The sequence below is a fragment of the Maniola hyperantus genome, chromosome 5, assembly GCF_902806685.2.
Source record: "Maniola hyperantus chromosome 5, iAphHyp1.2, whole genome shotgun sequence".
NCBI classification, from domain to species: Eukaryota; Metazoa; Arthropoda; class Insecta; order Lepidoptera; family Nymphalidae; genus Maniola; species Maniola hyperantus.
In genome coordinates, this window is record NC_048540.1 from 1,916,552 (window position 1) to 1,940,412 (window position 23,861).

The 23,861-nt window shown below is 37.1% G+C and overlaps 2 protein-coding genes across 3 annotated transcripts in view; one reads left to right on the forward strand and one right to left on the reverse strand.

Annotated features, from left to right (window-relative positions):
- Positions 1–23,861, forward strand: part of Ifrd1 (Interferon-related developmental regulator 1) — a 92,997-nt gene continuing 69,136 nt past the window's right edge. Inside the window, exons 1-9 of one of the 2 annotated variants that reach the window (XR_011236768.1) lie at positions 1–303; positions 3,422–3,520; positions 4,521–4,762; positions 6,940–7,038; positions 7,575–7,682; positions 8,371–8,553; positions 8,841–9,035; positions 9,346–9,567; positions 9,755–10,216. Coding sequence is in view for 1 of the 2 variants with exons in the window: in XM_034968326.2 (XP_034824217.1) it covers positions 273–303; positions 3,422–3,520; positions 4,521–4,762; positions 6,940–7,038; positions 7,575–7,682; positions 8,371–8,553; positions 8,841–9,035; positions 9,346–9,567; positions 9,755–9,841 (1,266 nt within the window). In the remaining variant the exon portion in view is untranslated. Of the gene's footprint in view, positions 304–3,421; positions 3,521–4,520; positions 4,763–6,939; positions 7,039–7,574; positions 7,683–8,370; positions 8,554–8,840; positions 9,036–9,345; positions 9,568–9,754; positions 12,949–23,861 lie in introns of those variants that run through there. The other variant, XM_034968326.2, reaches the window with a different exon arrangement.
- Rfx (regulatory transcription factor Rfx) overlaps positions 15,271–23,861 on the reverse strand; it is a 30,664-nt gene continuing 22,073 nt past the window's right edge. Inside the window, exons 14-17 of the mRNA XM_069498671.1 lie at positions 23,513–23,685; positions 22,825–22,954; positions 22,079–22,212; positions 15,271–21,495 (exon numbers count right to left, since the gene is read on the reverse strand). Coding sequence (XP_069354772.1) covers positions 22,084–22,212; positions 22,825–22,954; positions 23,513–23,685 — 432 coding nt within the window. The 3' untranslated portion in view covers positions 15,271–21,495; positions 22,079–22,083. The remainder of the gene's footprint in view (positions 21,496–22,078; positions 22,213–22,824; positions 22,955–23,512; positions 23,686–23,861) is intronic.

Here is a 23,861-nt window from a genome sequence, read left to right on the forward strand (position 1 = left end):
CGATTTCCCGCGCGCACCTTCATTTATAATGACAAGCAAGCTGTCAGACGCCATTGCGAAAACAAGTGGGGTCGAGTGTGCATGCTATACGGTTAAACATGTTAAAAAGTTTTTCTGAAATTTTAGTTTTATGTTACATTCGGTGCCCAAATCGTTCTATAAGAACTGATATATCGTACTTTTCTCCGTCTTGATCAAGTGAGAAACGTAGTTAATTTAAACTAGTGAATTTATTTTATTTGTGTCGTCAGCTTCCAGAATCCACTATCACCATGCCTAAAGGAAAGAAAAAAGGCAAATTCGGTAAGTTTTCCATCTGTATTCCTGTAATTTCTTTTGTTTCTGTTGGGTTTGTTGGCCAAGAATGAGATCACGCGGCGACCTTGTGCTGCAGTTAGCATTCCCATGACACCACGTATTTCGTATTTGACGAGTTTAATTTGCGAATAGCATCTCAGGAAGGGACCATATGCTTGCAAATCAAAAGAAATTAAACAACGTTGCGCCCACTTCCTGGTTAGCAAGATGTAAAGAGCGTTCACTTTCCCAATTTCACAACATTAGATTATCACATGCAGATAACCTTTGGCAACTGTACATTCTCTTATATTTTTCAATACATATTGTATGATATTTATACAAATACGACCTTGAAGTCACACCAGATAATTAGTTAAAAATTACATAATATTATTACAACACTTATGTTATTTTAACACTGTTGTTATGTACACTTTTACATGAAAATGTGATAAGCAGAATTCATTTATTATTCAATTCAATTGAATAACAACTGTAATGTTGTGTTATTCCTATTTATTATCATTTAATCATTATATTATACAAATACGACCTTGAAGTCACACCAGATAATTAGTTAAAAATTACATAATATTATTACAACACTTATGTTATTTTAACACTGTTGTTATGTACACTTTTACATGAAAATGTGATAAGCAGAATTCATTTATTATTCAATTCAATTGAATAACAACTGTAATGTTGTGTTATTCCTATTTATTATCATTTAATCAATATCATTTTTACTGCAATATGTTGTCAATAGTTATGTACCAATAATATTATTACTGTACATTTTTTAAGTGTTATATAAATTATCGTTTTTGGCTATACTTGTTGAAGTTGCTTAGAAAATTTTGTGAATGCCAGCGATGCATTAAGATAAAACTTTATTTTATTTTATCAGTCTCATGTACTTAGATGGGATGGATGTAATATATTATTATTATATGTCAAGGGTTCATATACCTACAGCAGTTATCATTTTAATCTTTAATCTACAAGATTTACTTAAACTGTATTAAGGTTAACATTGAAAATTCAATTCAAGCATGCTTTCTCAATAAACATCAAAAAAAAATTATTGGAATCTAAATATATAAAAGGAAAAGGTGACTGACTGATCTACCAACGCACAGCTCAAACTACTGAACGGATTGGGCTGAAATTTGGCATGCAGATAGCTATTATGCTATTAGCTTTCTTAGGATTTTTGAAAATTCAACCCCTAAGGGGGTGAAATAGGGGTTTGAAATTTGTATAGTCCATGCGGAGGAAGTCGCGAGCATAAGCTAGTACTTCTAGATAATGCCCGTGACTTAGTCAGTGTGTATTTAGGTTTTCCAAAAATCCAGTGGGAACTCTGATTTTCCAGGACCAAAAGGAGCCTATGTCCTTCCTGGGTATGAGAATCATCTCTGTACCAAATTTTGCCAAATTCACTTAAACACAGTGAAAAACTAGTAAATGTTTCTGTCTATCTAGACAGAAACATTTTCACATTTATAATATCAGTATGGATGATTCTTATCATTCATAAATAATCATGTAGTAATGTTTGTTAGTCAATTAAACAAGAAATGCAATGATTAATTACATAATAATTAATATGGACAAGTAGTGCTTAAGTAATCTGTTCCTGGACTAACTATTACCTTTAAATTGTATTTAAGTAACTATCAAATTCAAACTAATTTTAAACGTGACAATGTGGCTGATTCTCTAGTACACAATCTCTAAACTAAACTAAAATGGCACGTCTAAATCTATTACTATCCCTTTCATAATTTTGCTTGCGGAAAAGGAGAGCACTAGATTTAGACCTATTAATTTAGTTTAGTTTAGAGATTGTGTACTAGAGAATCGGCCCCAATGGTACTGATTCTGAGCACAACCTAATTTTAGAGTATTCACATCCTGTTCTTACTTATGTAATATGAAAAGGACAGACGCAGTTTGACAGTTTGTTCTGTCCCTTTTTAGCATTGTTAACAACAAAAGGATGCAGATACTCTAAAATAGTTTTAGGGTATTTAGAAAGACAATGGAATCGGTGCCATTTTAATCTTCACTTAGTTGATAACTAAGTGAGTTTATATTGTAAACTGATATTGATGTTGCTCCTGATGTTGTGCTCTAAACTAAAAGAGTGCATCTCTTTCTTTTATAGCTAAAAAGATGGAAATGATGTTATAAGTGTTTATAGGCTATAAATCATATCAAATGTATGAAGTTTGGAAAAATCTAATAGTAAACATCTAAGGGACAGACAATTTTAGATTAATTCATCTTGATCAGCCCATAGCCGGCTCACTACAGAGCACAAGTGTCCTCTCAGAATGAGAAGGGCTTTGGCCATAGTCTACCACTCTGGCCAAATGCAGATTGGCAGATACATAATATTAATATGGATAATTCCACCCATATAAGGAACTGCATTATTAGGTGTCATTATCAAGGAATGTTGTTTTGCTTTGTTGTAGCAAAGGTCGGTGCAGTTAACAAGCAATAAAAATAGTATGATATTATAAATGCAAAAGTGTTGTGTCTGTCTGTTTGCTAGTCTTTCATGATGCAATTTGTTTAACGGTCTTTGATGTTTAGTACAGAGATAACTTGTATCCCAGGGAAAAACTAAATCCACACTGAAGAAATCGCGGGCACCTATCTTGTAGTATAGATATAGCTTGCATTCCAGAGCACATTTGACATTTGACTTTTTATCCCAGAAAATCAAAGAGGGAAAAGAACCATTGGATTTTTAAAAACCTAAATCCATGTGGACAAAGTCATGGTTGTGGTCACGGTCATCAGCTAATGTTTTTATGTATTACTAGCTGATGCCCGCGACTTCGTCCGCTTGGAATTAGGTTTTTAAAAATCCTGTGGGAACTCTTTGATTTTCCAAGATAAAAAGTAGCCTATGTCACTTTCCAGGTCTTTATCTATACCCATGCAAAAAATCACGTCAATCAGTTGCACCGTAGCGACGTGATTGAAAGACAAACCAACAAACAAACACACTTTCGCATTTATAATAAGGGTACTTGATGTTTCGCTATTGCAACCTCACAGTAATAAATGAAAGCAACTCTATATTGCAATTTTCTTATTTCAGAACATAGAAGAACAGAGCAGCCTTACTCCTCAGACGAAGATGCTGGCATTGACATGACATGCTCGGAGACTTCCGAACGCTCGGATGTCCCGGATGACGGTAAGGCTTTTAAGAGGTACATCCCCAAACGGAGCCCCCTCATGATTCTTAGTCACTCTAACCCTGATTGTGAGTGGCCAACAAGAGTCCCTGGTAAGTGGTCTAACATAGAGGTTTGATCTGTGTTTATTGTAGGGGCTTTGTTTTGTGGGTTGTACTCTTAGTCGTAAGTCTGCGGCCCAGGTGGAAATGGGTGCGTCCTGTGGAATGGCCAGCGTGTAGAACATTTACACTTAATATTTATAAGAAATTGGAAGGAACAAGTTAGCGGGAAGTGGGTGGATGAGGAAGGCGGAGGATCGTGTGTGGTGGCGTGCTCTTGGGAAGGCCTATGTCCAGCAGTGGACGTAAACAGGCTGATTGATTGGAAGAAAGACGTGCGGACGCGTGCTAAATGAGAGCAGGTCGGAGAGTATGGCATCGCTGGCCGTCCCTCAGGACGTACCCGCTCCCACCGCCGCAGACTAAGTGTTGTCTATGCTGGACGTATGTATAGTGCGCGACAGGTCGAGATGGCAATCGGGATATGAGGCAGGGGGACCCTCACGTCACCCGCGCTCACCCGTACCGGGCTAGCACAGGGGGTGTGCGGGGCGTCACCACCCCGATTGCTATCTCGTCCTGTCGCGTACTATTGTTTCTATAGTGTTATTAGTTTCTATAGTTTAGTGGTATTTCCATTTGAAGAACCAAAATTACTTATAAATGTTTATTTGAATAAAAAATCTCTTTATTTTTGTTGTTTCTAGACATGTGGCCTAATTTGTCTGTTTGTATGGCTGTTGCATTTTGGTTGATGTTTCTTTTATTATTTAAGGCGTTAAAAATATTAAAAGAACCGGCCAAGTGCGAGTCAGACTCGCGCACCGAGGGTTCCGCACTACAGTCGTATTTTTTCGATATATTGGAACACCAAATAAAACTCTTGAGGAAAGAGCTGATCTACACTCAGTGGTTTATTGATGTGTTATTCAGTCAGTTTCTCTTCTTTCTATTACAGATAGTGAAATCAAGCTAGAAGAGAAGGTACTGGAGATCATAGACGCGTTGAGCGCAAGAGCCAACGCAGCGCGGGCCGCTGCGTTGGTTGCTCTGAAGAACTCACTCCAGAGGCGGTACCTCGCGCACATACTGTGTGGACAAAGGGTGACTCTGGCAGAACACGTCACTAAAGCGTTGCGGCGAGGGAAGGATGGGGAGAGACGCGCTGCAGCTGCTGTGGCACCACTATTAGCCCTACAGGTAAGCACGCCAAAATTTGCCCAACCCACCCTATTATTTACAGAAACAAACACATTCACAGACATTTTTGGTTTTTGTGAGTCAACTTCAGATAGTAGTGTGAAGTGTATAATATCGAAACAGTTGCAAAGACTACCGTCTTCGAGGATTCATTGCTTCCCTAACTCGTAAGAAATAAAAACTTGTTAACAATGTGGCTAATTCTTTTGTACACAATCTCTAAACTAAACTAAAATGGCACATCTAAATCTATTGCTATCCCTTTCATTTTTATTTATTTTTATTTTTATTTTTTTATATCTTATTAGAACGGCAGTGCCACTTACACTAACTAGATGATTAATAATAAATTTAAATACAAATAAAGGTACAAGAAAAAAGACATAAAATACAAAACGAGAAAAAATCAAAGGATTTTGAATATGTACGCTGAGAACATTGAATGACATATTCATGTAATGCTCTCAGCGTACTTCAGTAACTCCCGAACCAGTATTATAGACCCATCATTAAATGGGTCCCATTGAGCATTATTGTCCAAAAGCGCGTTGAACGATGCTAATGAACGGGGTATAGGTGACATAGATCTAGCAACAGTGCGATGATGTGGGACCACGAAAAGTTTATTTTTTCGTGGACGAAGATTACTACTGGATTCAGGGACACGTATGCGACACAGTTCATAATGTTGCTTGCGGAAAAGGATGGCACTAGATTTAGACCTGTTAATTTAGTTTAGTTTAGAGATTGTGTACAAGAGAATCAGCCTCATTGTAAGCGTAAAGTCTATGACGTAATAAGATTTTGCATACGCGCATGATGGTGAAGGTGATTTATGGGCAAGATAAGCTAGTGGAATTATGACGTAGGTATATTGACGATATTGAAAGATTTCATGGTTTGAATCTTACGTTAAATACAATTTAATGTCGTTTTCAAACCGAAAATTGATAATCATCGCCATGATACTTGATAATTCTTCGAATTATTTGTTAATTTGAATTTGCTTGTGAATTGTATGTAACAAATTGTTTTTATTATTTGTAAAATAGAGGTTGGAAATTCGTGTAGTCCACGCGGAAGAAATCACGGGCATAAGCTAGTAAGACAAGATGTTAACAGTTTTTTAAACCGGTCATTAAAATTGTTAGCGTAACAGCGATCACGCACTCATCCGATCCGAATCCGTGAAAATACGGATATAAAAATATCTACGACATATATTATCATAAGCTCCCATACAAAATATACGATACGATACGCTCCCATACGATATTATAGAGATATGTATATAGGTATATATATTTATATATATTTGTGTATTATTAGAATGTACTGTGTATGTAGTCTAATTTATAATAATATAATATACCTAGGGCCATTTTCGGCTGCCGCACCAACCCGTGCTTTCGTGATTCCTTTCGTCAAAGGTTGCCTGGGAGAGATCGCTTTAGCGATAAGGCTGCCTTTGCATGCTACATCTATTAGATTAAGATCCTGTATTGTGTTTTTTCAATGTTTACTTTGTGTTGTGTGCAATGAAGTGTAAATAAATAAAAAATTAAATAAAAAGGAACGTATTTTCACGGACTCTGATCGGATGAGTGCGTAACCGCCGTAACTATGGCGTTCACGTCTTGATTGTGATTTATTGGCACGATAAGCGTATATAATTATGACGTATGTTGACGTGGTGATGTATTTTTCTCCTAGGTGAATGGAAAATTTCACAGCTTGAATTTTACTCAGACGATGATCAATATTGTGTTTTCAAGCCGAAAATCGGTAATTATCACCATGGTTGATTTTAAACTGCTTGTGAATTATGACATGTTTTGTCAATGATCATTTTTATCACGATTGATGGAAAGATCTGAGTTGAGTTATAGAAGATTAGAAGACTAAAAAAAAGATGTCCCGTGACTTTGTCCGCGTGGGTTTATTCGATTGTTTGAAAATCCTCTTAGAATTCTTTGATTTTGTGGGATAAAAGTAAATTATATTATTATGTTAGTCACCAAGTTATAATATGTTTGGGATCCAAGCTATTTCTGTACCTTTCGTCAAAATCGGTTTGGTAAAATCTGTAAAATATATGCAACGTGATTGAAGGACAAACCAACAAACACACTTTCGTATTTATAATATGGGTAGTGATCTTCGTTGTTTCTTTCCAGATAGGTGAGGAAGGCACAGAGGAGTTCTTGGAGGAGGTGCGCCCCGCGCTGGCCGCGGCCGCCGTCGACAAGTCGGCTTCTCTGGACACGCGCACTGAGGTATAAATAATTATTTTTCATTATTTTGATAACAAAATAGTGATTTAATGTACGGTTCCGTATCTCAAAAGGGAAAAAGGAACCCTTATAGGATCACTTCGTTGTCTGTGTCTGTCAAAAACTTTACTGTACTGTTTTGAGATTTGTACGATAGTGCGGAACCGTTCGTATGCGAGTTTGACTCGCACTTGACCGGTTATTTTTTTCATATTAGCATATTATTATAGAGCCTCAATTGCTCAACCGGTAAAGGAGTGGACTGAAAACCGAAAGGTCGACGGTTCAAACCCCGCCCGTTGCACTATTGTCGTACCTACTCCTAGCACAAGCCTGACGCTTAGTTGGAGAGGAAAGGGGAATATTAGTCATTTAACATGGCTAATATTCTTTTTATAAAAAAATAAAAAAAATGTACGTGAATAAAGTATGTCAATACTGCCTATGTCGCTATGAATTCAATGCCTAATCTGCACATTTTGAATTCATAGCTAGGATTTGAAGATATGAGCGTAGATAAAGATAAACATATATTTCAGTGCTGCTCCTCGCTGGCGGTGCTGTGCTACCTGCTGGAGGACGACCTCAGCAAGATACTGGAGGTCATGCGGATGTTCGAGACCATATTCAGCGGCAGCTACCTCAAGGTTTTATAATTTTTATAGTTTTTTTACGTACACTTCAAGGAAATTTCTCAATAAATTTAAATACATACCAAAAATTGCGGACCAGCAGGATTCGAACCTATGTCTTCTGGGTTCGCGCCCGACGCCTTGACTTCCATATAAGTTACAGATTCTAACGGTCGCAGTCGAACGAGTTGCCGGGGCGACTATTTGACCGTGCGTAATTGGTTTTAAAGTTGGAGTTTGCAGTGGCAGTTGATTTACAATATAATTTATTTATTTATTTATTTTTATTTAGACAAACCGAAAAGTGAACAATTTACACCACACTTTTAGACCAAAGCACTAGATAAAAAGCCGAGACTGGTGTTGGCAGTTTGCAGCCCAAATAGACCGTAGTCTGTGCTAGGGCTGACAAAGTTCATCGACCTCATTCGTACTATATTATATTTATACTATACTATATATATTCCTACATTACTAAAACTATATTTTATTTGGTGCAACAGTGTTAATGCATACGGAGTTTAGATATATAATTTAAATAGATTGGATAAATTTTAATAAGTGAAAGCATTCGTTTCAACAGATCTTGTCATAAAGACGTTTAAAATTTTCAAAAGAGGTTTCTAGGAGAAATTTCTTTATATAGAATTTTAGTTTTTTCTTTAAGGATGTGTTAAGTAATAACTTTTACTTTTGTTTACAGGGTGATGGTACAGTGAAAGTATCAGGTGCAGCCGTGGAGGAGGGCGTCTGGCACGCCGCAGCGCTAGACGGCTGGGCGCTATTGTTGGCACTGACGGAGCCGCAGCACGCCAGGACTCTGCTGGCGGACAGGCAGCCGTCCTTCCGACGACTCGCCGAAATGCTCGACGCGTGCAGTCTTGAGGTAAACGGCTATTTCCCATTCTGTTATTATTAAATCCATGCTTAATATGCATTATTTATGCACGGCAGATTGCAGCCGTGGAGAACCATTATGTGGTTTGTTTTACGAGATGACTAAAAAGTTGCCGTGTATAGTACCTACTGCGTTCAGAAAACTTCGTTAGCGTGATTCAGGATGTATGAAGTACCTGTAGCGACATCTAGTTTGTGCGTCACAAGTTACTTCGTCACACTCCCCCCTATAAGTTCGAATACGTGAAGTGCTTATAATATTATGTTTGTTGATAGGTGCGCATGGCGGCCGGCGGTGCGTTGGCGATAGCTCACGAGCGCGCGTGCGGCGACGACGAGCGTTTCGCCTGGGCCGAGGACGAGCTCTTGCCGCGCCTCGAGCAGCTGGCGCGCGACTCGCACAAGTTCCGCGCCAAGCGAGACCGCAAGCTGCAGCGAGCCACCTTCCGCGACATACTCAAGTATTTCGAGGTTAGTATACCGCCAAATATAATCCGCCTGTGTGACTTCCGCTCTTTCCCCACGTAGCGTGGGATAAGGTCAGGAAGACCTTATCCCACACTACGTGGGGTCGGTCGGTTCAACATGTCTTCATACTCACTTCTGTCATCCGTCAACGTATTATCCACCCCTTTTACACGCTCTCACGCAATCCATCCACCTTTTCTTTGGTCATCCTCTCCTTTTTTCCTTCTTGATGCATATTTAACATTCTTCTTGTGATATTACTTGTGACTTCCTAGTGAAATAAAATAAAATGAAAGTTGTATTAATTTTCCAGGAGGGCACTGTGGACTCGGAGCGCATCCGCGTGGGAACGGAAACGGTGACCCTGAGCACGTGGTCCGCGCGCGTGTCCTACGGAGCGTTCGCGGCCGCGCTGGGCGCCGGCCTGCTGGCGCTGGCGCCGCACTGCGCGCCGCTGCGCCTCGCGCTGCAGCTATCACCGTATCCCGCGCTCGACCTGATCGGGCCCGAGCCCAAGCTGAACAGAATACAACGCGTAAGTAATAATGGACTCAGTAATAATGGCCATCTGCATTGGTGTGAGTGATACATCCGTACACAGTATACGAGCTCGCGGAACAATACCTGCGCGAGCTTGCACTTTTACTATTTAACTGCCGGGCACTATACTTCATGTTATGTAGGTTTGACAAGTTGTTTAAGTATGTTCGTATTGTTTCCAGCACCTGCAGAACACCGCCGCGTGCAAGGCGCGCACCGTCGCCCGCAACAAGAGCCGCGACAAACGCTCCGCCGCGCTCGCGCTCTGAACACAGTCACACCACACCGCAGACTCTGAATATAATCATATACATTAAGGCGTTCTGAACGGCGAATATGATCACAATACACAAAGGCGTTCTGAACATGATCACCCCACACAAAGGCGTTCTGAACATGATCACACTACACACAGGCGTTCTAAACACAATCACATAATTATTATGCTACATCATGATACATCACTCCGCTAAGCACTCCGAACACCGCAACATGCCACTAAGGTCTCTCGTGCACTGTTCTTGTGTTTAAAATCTTAACGTCAAGCAATAAGGTCTGTATTTCATTGGTATACATTCGGTTTTAGTCAGCGTTAAGTTGCGTTTTTCTGCGTAAACAAATTTTGACTTATAAAAGTGATAACAGTTCTTGCAATTCACGAAGGCGAGTGGCTCCTGCTAGTGTTTAAGTCGTATCGGTATAAGTAAGGTACAATAAATGTGTGCGTTTGCGAGCGCTTGCTCGCGTCTGATTGGTCCGACATGCACGCACACTTACGCATGCCTTCGTGAATTGCAAGAACTGTAGTACTGTATGAAAATGTAATTTCTAAGCACGGAGTATAGTAAATGATCAAATGATCAGCTGCACTATAGTAGCGGGAAGTATCGCATCGCATATATATGATCGATAGATTTACTATCGATCACAGATAGATTGAATATAGAAAAGAATGTAATATTTTAAACTTGGTTTTAATGGGCAATATTGGATATTGTTTTAACCTATTATTGAGGCCTGCGCTGTTTTTTTTTCTGGATATTGTATCATACATTTAGACATGTCTCAATTCTAAAGCTCGTGCCACGATAGATGAAACTACAATGTAGTCGATTTATAGGCTCAAGGCAGATTGACGCAGGCGATGCGACGCGACTTCTAAAATGTTACAAAGTAATTAAATAACTAAAGACCATCAGCTATATCACTTCGTAATTGACAATTTCTGTCAAAAGTTTTCCGGGAACAACGAATATTTTCGTTCGATTTTATTTTAAAGAAAACCAACAAAAATAGGTATATATATACAAATTACGAAAAATATTCAAATCTATACTTATAATGAGACATGACGATTTCTGTATAATATTATAAATGTGATAGATAGTTTGTTTGTTGCTCCTTCACGCCATAATGACTAAACAGATTTAGCTGAAGTTTGGAATTGAGGTAGCTTAGCTTATACCCTGAATTAACACATTTTTGTTTCTTCTATTTGATTCGCACAATGTAGACGTATATGTCAGAAAAACGCGTCGTTTCGCTCTACGTCGCTATGCCCTGAACTTAAGATATCTGTGGAACTAGTACCGCCTACTTTGTCAACTTGTGTGACGTGTGCTAATGCTATACTATGACGTCATTCCATTGACTTACCATACCTATCGAGCGGTATATTTTGAGATCTCACTCGCCATTTTAGTATGCGTCAAACTGTCATGTCAAAAGTACGCTTCGCATTCATATTAAGGACTAAAATCGTACTTTGATATGACAGTTGACACAGAGCTAAAATGGCGAGTGAGATCTCAAAATGTATGCATTATACAGTGGTAGAGATATAGAAACGTTCGACACTAGAATAAAATACTTTTTAACTAAATCAAATATACAACATACAATGCGAAATGACAGGTTTTGTCATAATATTATTTACAAAACACTTTTTAGATTAATTGTCATTTAGTTGATATTAACCATTGTATTTTGTATGGCTAAAAACGGTAAACTTACTCCTAAACTTGGTGAACATGAAATTGTCATTACTTATTACCATACTAGCTTATCCTCACGACTTCGTCCGCGTGGACTACACAAATTTCAAACCACCCCCCCTCCCCCCTTACCCACTTAGTTGTTGAAATTTCAGAAATCCTTAGCGGATGCCTACGTCATAATACTATCTGCATGCCAAATTTCAGTCCGATCCGTCCAGTAGTTTGAGCTGTGCGTTGATAGATCAGTCAGTCAGTCAGTCACCTTTTCCTTTTATATATTTAGATATAGCTCAATTTTTATTTATGTAGATATAACTGTCATTGTAGCCAAGAAGTAAACAGAAACATAAGTTTTATTTCTTAGGTATCTTTATGGAAATGTTATATTTATTTACATCATTGATCATTGTTAACACGTTATTGATTAGTCCAATTGATTATTATACTATCTATTATTATTATTGATTGTTTTTTTTTAGTAAAATTGTTTTTGTCTAATGTTAAAATAATCCAGTTTGGAGTAAGGCGTCATTCCGTTGGTTGATTTTATTGCTTATTATTTGTACTGAGCCTATTTATTATGACATTCAAACAGTAACCGCAATTTGTGACTTCAATTTGTAAAGTTCAAGACACATTGCGGGGTAGTCGATGCGGTGTGACGCGTCCGTTCTAGAATGTTGCAAAATAAATTGAACTTTATAACAACTATATAATGCACATACATACTTGTGAGGATTCAACAATCGACTCTCACATCCGCAGCTCCGCACAAAATTGCGTAGTGGAGATAAAAAGTTCAGTTTCCCATATTGAGGGCATGTTTCACAACCTCCAGATAAATTTGACGTTATGACAGTTTTTGTATTGGGAATCTGTCAAAATATCAAATTTTTCCCTTAGTATATCTGGCATTTGTAAAACAGGCCCTTAACATTTTACAAATGACGCGTCGCTTTTTTGCCGCAATGTGTCATGAGCCTAGACGTTGCGCGTTATAGTTTTAATGACGTAGATAGTCAGGGCCCTGCTATTGTTTTCCGGTGGATTGAAATGGTTTACAAGTCCCGCAAATTGCTAATGCGCGTGGCCGCCAGTTTAGTGACGTCAGTACTAGATTGAAGTTTCGAGCTGATGGTATATTTTTATTTCGGCTGACGTCAAAATGACATCATTTTGATGATAATAAGACATGGTTCCAGCGCAATAGCAATTTGCGGGTCTTATAGCAGAAGTAACTACATACAGGCAATTGTATATTTTTATAAACTTCTCTGTAAATATTATTTTGATTTGTGTTCGTTTCTCTGCGGCCAGATCTTTGTACAGTAACGTAGGTTAGTGCACGGAATGTTGAAATAATATTTATTATGAGAACATTTTTAGTTTTCTTTGTCTTCAACCCTCCTAACCCTCATGAATTTACATTCATTCTTTTTAGGGTTCCGTACCCAAAGGGTTTAACGGGGCCCTATTACTAAGACTGCTGTCCAGAGTCGCTCATCGTTACTTAAGATTGAGTTAAAACGAGACATTTATATGAGATATAGCTCTGTTTCGTTTTAACTCAACTTAAGTAGGTAGCGATTACCCGACTCTGAGTACGGCTGTCAGCCTTATTTTGGTTGCTACAGCCCGATAGGGACTATGGATCTATAAAACTACCACAATATCCCTGGTTCTCTTGTTTCGAACGTAAAGAATGATGGGAACGGGATTGAAGTGAAATGAAACCAATATAAAACACATGACTAGCTTTATTATCAGACATACAGAATACCGTCCTCCGCCTGAATGATATACAACAACAAAATACATCGAGATGCTTACAATCTAACAGACACACCAATTTGGACCACACTCTAAATGCAATTGTTTTTATTTTACAGATATTGTCTGTCAAATGATAGTTCAAAAAAAATTATTTGACATATTTTATCACTTACAATTTTCTGATAGCACTAATATACTTAGTAAAGAACAAATGTATGGAAATTATTTGCCTGAACATGGTAAGTAAAGTAAGTGGTTCATGAATATGTACGATTAGTTAATAAATCGTACCTTAAGACAGAGTTAAAACGAGACAGAGCTATATCTCTCACATAAATCTGTCTCGTTTTATCTTGTCTCGTGCGCTCTATAGATCTCAGCCTTAGTATGGTCATGCCCATTTACTTAAAGAAATTGGTTTCCTGCCTAAGCCCACTGAGTTTCCATTTTTTGGAAATTGTAAGAGAAAAATAGACTCAATATTTATCTTTTGTGAGTGTAGTCCACACCATTCGTTGCACAATTTAAATATCTCCATCTCTGAACAAATCTATAGACCTTACCTAGCTTGGTAAAAAAGTTAAGCTCATTTGTCAGACGCCCCAAAACTGTAGCTAAAACTTTAACAGTCACAACCTAATTCAATATTTAGTTACCTATATGAGATATTATAATGAAGATATGCAAAACACTAACAAAAAATATCTAACCCAGTTTTGCGAAGAAATCTGTACTTAACATACATTTTTAGACTATAGTCGACGCATTTGATACTGAGTCGTCGAGTTATCTGTCTGTTTCGCTCGCACTTACGTACGACCTGTAAGTGCGAGCGAAACAGACAGATAACTCGACGACTCAGTTTAAAATAGGTCGACTATAGTTTTGGACATCAGAAATGATTTTATCTCCTCAAAGAGAAAAGTTTAATAAAATCTTGTTTACTATGGCGTGAAAAACTTTAATTTTTCATAATCACCGAGAAAAATAAATGCAAATTTTAGCTACAGTTCATCTGAATATTATCAAGACACTCATTACATAATATAAGTACCTACATGTATACGGGTACATGATCTATAGTCTATATACTATGTGATATAATAACATTTATATGCGAACTTTACTTAAACTCCTGCTCAAGTGTTTTATTTTGTCAGGTATTGGGAATTTTTAAACAAAGTACAGTACGATTCAAACTTAAATACGCCTGCGTGAAGTTGCGACACGTGCGCAGTTACCCTCCCCGCTAGGTTCTGCGCAACCTCGTGCGCAAACGTCAGGGGCGCATTTACGTTTGAATCGTACTATACCTACATACAGAATACTGACTTTGGCATTTTTCCCCAGAATTATGACATGACTTAATTATTTTTTGAACAAGTGTAGAACTTTGTAAATAATAATAAAAAATACTTAACATTTGAAATAGGTACATATTTTTTAGAGCAATCAACTATAATATTACCTATTTCATAATCAATGTCTTTTACCAAAAACTAAGTAGGTAAGTACCTTACGTCAATACTGGTACTGATTCTGAGCACCAAAAATTTAGAGTATTGTCATCCTCTTCTTACTAATGTAATATGAAAAGGACGGACACAGTTTGACAGTTTTAAATTTAATTTAGAGCTGTCAAACCACGTAACTTTAGCTGCCAGTCGCGAGCCTACTGTTTCAATTTTTACTAAAATTTAAAATCTTCAAATGTAAAATTCATGTTCCGTCCCGTTTTAGCAATATTAAAAGGAAAAAGATGCAGATACTCTAAATTTAGATTAGAAAAAGATAACAGAATGGGTGCCACTTGTTCACATAAAAATGATCAATCACTAGATTCAGGTTTTTAAGTTTAAGATTTCTCATTCTGTACCCAAACAAATAAAACACACACAAGGTATAGTTTAAACCTTATAACAGTAGCAGTAAAGTTCACATTCGTACAACATCCACTTAACTACTAATAGTGCAATTTCGAAATACTTGGAATATGAAATAAATATTTTTGACCAAAAAACGAACACAAAAATAATTTCAAATGCTATATTCTTAAGGCAATTACGCTGAGATCTATTGAGTGTTAAGAGCCCGCGCAGACAAAAGCGTTCAGCGTTCTACTTGCGTTCATTCTGTCAGACTTCAGAGGTCAACAAATTTGCATTCCATTTTCGCTACAGAACTTGTATGTGAAACATGTACATCTCAATAGTTCATCTTCGGAAGACGAGGCGTTGCTTTTGTGGAGCGTGGACTCCAACAAAAAATACTGCGTGCATCCAATTAATACTGAGCGAGAAAAAAGGAGAATTCAGTGTTATTTTTCCTGAACTGCTTGAAGATGAAAAACGATTTTTTATCTACTTTTAAACGTCAAAATAAATAGCTTCAATGAATAACATGATTATATAAAAAGTGTATAAAATAGAAAAACAAGATACCAACTGGAATGAATTGAAAAGAATGCGTTTTTTGTGTTTTTGGGAATAGAACGCAAAAACGCAAGCGTTCACTTTGACCGGTGCGGTCTGAGTGCCTACTGCCTGCGCGGCGCTCTATCGTTGTTACAAAGAACGCGGAACTCAGAACTGCAAATCCTAGCTGTCTGCGCGGGCTACTAAACGGGACAGTTTTATGTCAGAGACAATTAATCTCTTTTTAGATGAAACTGTGTAAAACAAGTCTGAGCAAAGTCAATGTACAATGTAATAGATCTCAGCCTTAGATATACAACTATTTCTTTTACTATTTCTTGTAGGCACGAGTGATTCTCTTGGATGTTTGCAGTTTTCACTTAACCTTTAAATATTGTCATCGTAGTTTTACATTTTAGGCTCAAGGACTAAAAACAATTTTTAAGGTGCACTTCGGTCTTCGGATAGGGTAGTAATTACAGTCGACGCATTTGAAACTGAGTCGTCGAGTTATCTGTCTGTTTCGCTCGCACTTAGCTACGACCTGTAAGTGCGAGCGAAACAAACTGATAACTCGACGACTCAGTTTAACAAGCGTCGACTGTAATGATAATAGCGTCAAACGCGTGCGACAGACACGAGATACAAGGTTACATTGGATCATTAATTGTAATTAAATCGTAGGCAGTATGTTACGGTTTTCAATCTTTTGAATTTACAATTTCGCGAGATAGATTATAATCTAATGGTATTTACAATTTAACTGAGACATTTACATCTAGCGCGTCAGAAGTTTGCAGTATGGCACTCTCACCGGCAGTTACTAAAAAAATATGGTCTGCACGGTCTCTGCCCATTGAAAGACCAGAAGGTGTAAATGTTAAGTAATAGTAATCTCTAAATACCACATTTTATTACATTTGTAACAGTGTAGTATTCTTTACCAATTGCCTATTTCTAACCGACATCATTTCGTACTCAATTGGACAGGCTCGTGTTTGCTTCACAACTTTATAATAACAATTATTTGCTCTAAAACACAACCGTTTATTTTTCCATTCACAGCTCCTCCAAAGAGGCCCTGTTTTTTCTTTAAAATAAAAAACAGGACAATTTTTCTGTAGCTACAATATACTTTTGTACACAATTTATACTATGATAAAATTCTCTGGACCATAAATCTTAAACTTCGGTAGTAAAAATATTATCAGATATGTAAAAGTAATGAACGATAAAGCATAGAAATACTCCATTACAATCATGCCTTAAGGAAAGCAGTGATGAGGTCTAACTTGGAGCACGCTCGCCTAGAAGATGCCTATTCACTCTTGACTTGAAGGTACTTAAGTTATACGTGCCAGGAAACACGGGCGTCGAAAGGACGTTCGAAACTTTAGCAGTTCGTATCAGAAACGTTGAGGAAAAACATTTTATGCGAGTAGAATGAATATCGACTACATAAGGATACCAACTTTACCGATTTCTCGCTATTGTGTGATAGAACGTTGAAGAAGGAACAAGATTGTCGAGTTTCTGAGTTTCACACTCTCCAAGATATATCTGATAGATGATTGGTGGATGGAATTTATACTCCCTTCGAATGATAATTGTTAGAAACGCGCTTTCTATGCTTTGTCGTTTACTGGTAAAAAGTAAAAAATTCCATTTTGCAAAGAATTTTTCTACTTTCACTATAGATATGATGAGATAAGGCCATATAAATTTTTAATCGGTCTTTACATTTTAGATAAACGTTTTATATAGTAGCATCCGCAAGTTTTCTGTAAAACAAACTCGTCACAGGAGTTGGCGTAAATCTGTCAAATCGAGACTCGCAAACATTTGACAGATTAGACTCAAATAGAGTTTGTTTCGGAGCGAGACCAATAATTAATCTATGGTTTGTTTATTCAACAATGCATGCTCTATCAACAAAAGTTGAATAGTCAATTAGGAATATTAGGAATATAGGCATCTTAGAAATGAAAATATCGGCAAATGTAAAATAATGCCATAACGTTTTCTGTCAAATATAGGTAATTAACACCTATTATTTACTGAGTTTTTACTAAGAAACATATTTACATGCTATACGAAATTGGAATTATACCAACTGACTTAGCTGTGAAGGTAACCAGTGAATGCGACTATTTAAACTATTTTATATAAAAATATATCTAACTTTCAAGAAAAGATTGAGTAACTATGAATTTTGCCGATGTTTTTGCATAAAATATTTGTACGACGCGTTCCAATAAAGAAACGAATCGAAAAGAGCGATGTTAACCAATCACTCTCTCTTACACCTATACCTGTGTATAGTGTGTGAGTGAAAAGGAATGATTAGCGCCGCTTCGTTTCGATTCGTTTCTTTATTTGCACGTGTTGTAGTTCCCTGTCTTTTACTAGGATAGTCCTGTAGGTAAAATGAAAAGTCTTCGTTGAGCGAATTCCAAGTTTGCTCAAGACTTTGGTTCTACTCACTGCACTCAGGATTCTAACTTAGAATCCTTCGCTTGCAAGAACTTCATACTAGGCACTCGCAACAAAAACGAACTATGCCATCTTGTTGAACAAATAACTATTATCTTCTTTGGTGAAAATATTTCTAATTCCTTCAATTTCAAAGCTTGTAATGTTATATACTGATGCTAGCAAGAAATTCTGTACAAAACTCATACTAACTTTCCAAGAAACGGAGAATTTGCTCCAAATTAAAATAATGCATATCGAAAAATATTGTGTGCTTTGGCGTGCGTCTTTTGGAAAATATAAATTATTTTCTTAGTGTACGTTCATCTAGAATAACTTATCAAATAGGTAGAATATCTTAATTAATAGTACTTTTACGGAAAAATATTATCTTAAATTGAATCAATCATAGACTAAAAATTAAAATACTTTTTGAAGAAAATATTATGAGACAGTGAAGTTACTTGAAATCCTATCAATTTAGTTTTAGTTATACAATGGTACTGATTCTGAGCACAACTAAATTTGAGAGTTTCACATCCTCTTCGTTCGTAAGTGTCCTTTTCATATTACATTATTACTAATGTAATATGAAAAAGACAGACACAGTTTGACAGTTTTAAATTTAATTTAGAGCTGTCAAATCTCTTGACTTTAGCTGCCAGTCGCGGACCTATTGTTTTAATGTGTAGCGTACACTAAAAGTTAGAGCCTTTAAAGGTAAAATCCATGTCCCGTCCTTATTAAAAAGAAAAAGATGCAGATACTCTAAATTTAGTTTAAAGAAAGACAACAGAATCGGCGCCATTGTATCACGCAAAGTTGACCTGACTAAAATTGTTCTATTGCGTCGGTGCTTGGTAGTCGACTAAAATAAAACAAATGGATTGTCTTTTTCCCAGTACATCAAGAAAAACTATACGTTGCACTAAACGTTAATTTAGAATGTCCCAGAATCACCCGAAAAATCCTAGATCAGTGTATGTACATAGACTGAGCAAATAAAAACAACATTCTTTGGTACATAATATACAATAATCATACACAAGAATAAATAAACATGTCTTTTATATTATATTTATATTTACAAAAACAGCTGTCTTTACGTATTTATGAAGTATTTTTATTCTCAGAGTGATTACTACAGTGTTAGGACCAACGAGCTCGACTACGACTAGATGGGGCATGTGTTCTATGAAGCCGTCAAAAGTTATTACACTGGCTAACAGGGATGTTGCCTATGGCAAAAATAAATTATTTCTCAGTAATTATTAAATAGATGGTCCTTTGTTAGTTTTGGGTGTGATAACCAATTTAAATCATCGATCAAACTAAAAAAGCACGTCAAATGATTGTGTGACATACCAGTATTTCATTGAAGCTCGCATAGTAAGCGCGCGTTTTGACGTTTCATAAAAGTTACTGATTTGATTAGTTGTCAAATACCGGATTATGTTGTACACAATCTCAACTAAATTGACAGGCCTCTAAATCTAAGGTCCGGTAAATCTAATGCTATCCTCTTCCGCAGTCAGCATTATGAAAGGGATAGCAATATTTTTAGACCTTTAGTTTGGAGATTGTATACAACATAATTAACTAAATTGGCCATCAAGTTATAAGCAAGTTACAGCCCGCAAATTTTTTCATTCGGTATGACCCGTCTATCCGTAAAGTATAAAATCATTGGTCAAAACATTATTATGTGAATTCAGTTAATTTACAAGTGCAACAAATACTAGTGGATATTTTCTAAAGAAGTTAAAATTGCGCGCCATATCATTAATTTGTGAAATGTTTTTTCTCATTATTACAAATACCGAATACTTAATTTAATACTTATTGGTAAAATTTTCACGAGCTAATTTCAAAAACTGTTCTGCATACTGTAAATTTAATTGATTAAAATACATAATATTTAATTCTTAATTGGATAAAATATATTTTAAAATATGCAGATTTAAAAAAATATTATATAATATTATTCACTTAATAAATATAGTGTTATTAAAAATATTGAGCCTTTTATATAATACAGATTACAGAATACTCTAAGAGGTGACGGCACAATTTGTAATGTAACGAATACATTTTAATTTTAATAGTTTTCGTTTTTGATAGAAGATTTAAAAGCGTGAAACTATATAAAACATTTCTGTGGTGTCTGGTATACACACAATAAGTCTAGAAATCTAATTTTACAGTATGAATATATCGAAACTAAAAAAAAAACCGTAAAAAAGATTGAAATGAAACGAATTGACGATAGTTACATTATTGTGGTAAGGTTTTTACCTTGTCACAATAAATTTATGTTTATAAACATGGAAGCAACCTACGCTTATCACTCACGATAGTTTAAATGCTAACATTTTATGTTTATTCTGATTTGTAGCAATTTTTCAAGTTTCAAATGCTCATAAAATATTATATGCTTACCAGCTTATGCTCGCGACTTCGTCTGCGTTGACTACACAAATTTCAAACCCCTATTTCACCCCCTTAGGGGTTGAATTTTCAAAATTCTTAGCGGATGCCTAAATCATAATCTATCTGCAAGCCAAATTTCAGCCCGATCCGTCCAGTAGTTTGAGCTGTGCGAATATAGATCAGTCAATGAATCACCTTTTTCCTTTTATACATTTAGTTAAAATATATGTATTGTATCGATCATCAGAACACAAAATGTGTACAAAGCGGGGCTCGAGTGGAGAGTGCGACAGGAAACTTTAATCTGCAAGTGTGAACGAGACAGGGAGGTTGGACAGAGTCCCACGGGATTTTTAAAAACCTAAATCCACGCGAACAAAGTCGCGGGCATCAGCTAGTACATCAAATATCTGCTATAAAATCTGTTTTTTCGACTTATCATTGTGTATCCTATGACAAGACAGATTTATTAATATAATGGATTTATCCCCACTGTCTCTCAGCTTATATGCGAAAGTGACTAGATTCTTAGGGTATGGTTTGTATAATAAAATCTATATAATAGCTTAACTAAAATCTAGTCCTAACGTGTTTAATTACTAGGAAATATCTTATTTTAACAAATAAATAGCAGTTTTTGTACTCAATTAAATTGTCACTTTTTACACCAAACATGAAACACCTAGAGGTTGTTTTGAGTACATTTTGTATTGTACAATTTTGAGTTTTTTTTTAAATTAATTTGATTAGATTGCACACTTAGATTTTCACGCTTTTTCCTAATGAGCTTTTCAATGCTGTCCCAACTGTTGTATGAGTAAGTTACACTCAAATATACTGGAATGGAAAAAAAAAATTACCCTTATCTGCCGTGAGTATAATGCATAAATTTTAAGTTCTCACGCGCCATTTTAACTTTTTGTATCAACTGTTAACGTGTTTGAGAATGGACTATTGGTTATTTTATTTTTAAACGTAGCGACCAGGCAACTGAAGTTGTATTTTTCAATACACAAGACTACAAGCAACAACGAAATCGATAAATGCGGTCGATACGGACTCGTGCAACTATGACAACGCGGGTGTGTCGGGCATCCCCCCGTGCATGACTCACCTCGTACCCTGATTGTCGTCCCATCGCGAACAATATGCGAGTGTCAGGCCACATGACCAGCTGGCCCGCTGGGTGATTCGCTAAGTCAGTGTTCAACGACGAATGATAGCCACAGAGCTCATTTGATCAAAGTTTTAATCCATTGAAGGTTTTCTACGAAAAATCATTTTGATATTACTCAGTGGAGCAGCAATGTAGAACCAACCAATGTCAAATTAACTCAGTGGCTATCATTCGTCATTGGACACTGAGCTAGCGAGTCAGCATGCAGGTGAGCCCGACGGTACAATAATATCCGATACATACCAGCGCTACTCGTCGCCCTTGGCTCGCTTGAGGTCGGGAGGCTCGTCGTCCTCGTCCTCCCACTCCCAGTCCTGCTCACCGTCCTCGTCTTCGGGCTCGCGCGGCGGCTCGTCCGGCAATTCGTCGTCGTCGTCCTATTGCATAAACTATTTCTTTATTGTGACTCGTCACAATACACAAATTTCAAAATGGATATCATTTCCATAATCGACACCGTTCCGAAAAACTTCGGAAATAATTCGCATATCGAATTCTTAAAATATGTCAGTTATCGGGGATTTCAAAATGATAATTTTTATATTCAGCTCGCCGGAAAACCTTGGCAGTAACGCCCATGCCGAACTGTTAAAATACGACAGCCATCTTGGTTGATCATTTGAAAATGGTCAAATCAATGCTCCGAGAACCTCGGAAATGACACCCATGTCGAGCTCTTAAAAAAAAACCGGCGACCATTTTTGATTCCAAAACGCCCATCATTTTCGAAAGCCAACCCCAAAAAACTTTGGAAATGACACCCACATAGAATTTTTAAAAATCGGTCTCCTTTGATTTAAAAAGGAGCAACAATTTCGTAATCACAATCAGCGCAAGAAGTTTTGAAAAGGATACCCATCGAGCTTATAAGCAAGTGTTATACTTTGAAAGGGGTTTCACGTAATTTTTCACAATTACCTGTGAATGGGTCATCTCTAATCTCTACAGTGTGTGTAGTGCTATGTAGTATTGTAGTATAGAACACATACCATAGCTCGCTGCATGACGGCGATGGGCGGCTCCTGGCGGTGCTCGGCCACGCGGCGCTCGATGAGGAACGACACGTACTCGTCGTACAACAGGCGGATGAGGTGGAAGGAGCCGAACGACGCAGCTGACCTGACCAATGCAATAACTGGTTAAGTGTGTGAGAACTGAGAACACGCATTAAGGTGACGCAGTACGCTCGACCTAACCTGTTTGCTTTTCACTTGACAGTGTATGAGAAAGGTGAGAGGCACGATGATTTTCACTGAAATCAAGGGTTTAGGAAAAGTATTTTTGAGAAAAAACTACTGAGTTTATGTTTGCAAAGTATAGTTATTTCAACTAATGAATAAATAAACTATGTCTATTGTTAAATTTCTTTAGAATTTATTATTATTTATTTACGCCCAAAGTTGTCATAAATTTACTGTTAATATCGGAATCTTTTGAGCCTCGCAACTTTAAAATCAATATTTTTTTCAATGTTTCATATATCAATAAACCTAGATAATGACGAGATTAATCGATATAATACTTAGTTTTGAGCGTACAATATCAAATAATGTAGTAATTACCCTCCTACGTTTGTATGAAGAAAGCTCCGTCCTGAGCCCTCTTAAGTAGAATTTTCGTAGGCGTACTAGTTGCAAAAAATATTGACTCTTTGAGGTTGACATGGATGGAACTTACCTGAGAGTCAGTTCTCGTATCACGAGCGAGGAGTAGAAGGACCAGTCCAGCAGCAGCCGTCGCGCGCGCGGCGTGTAGTCAGGCCGTCGCTCGTGCGGCGCCAAAGCGGCTCGCACCATGCCCTCTAACCACGACGCCCACGACTCGAGCGGCGCGCCGCGACCCAGCCGCGACTGGGAAATAATTATAATTTGGAGCTATTCAATCAATCAATCAAAAAAAAAGCCTTAGTTAAATTGGATGTGTGGTGTGACAAGGATGAATAAGATAAGAAATGAATATATAAGGGGAAGTTTAAAAGTAGCGTCAGTGCGTGGTAGAAGGAGAGGACGACCAAATACAAGGTGGA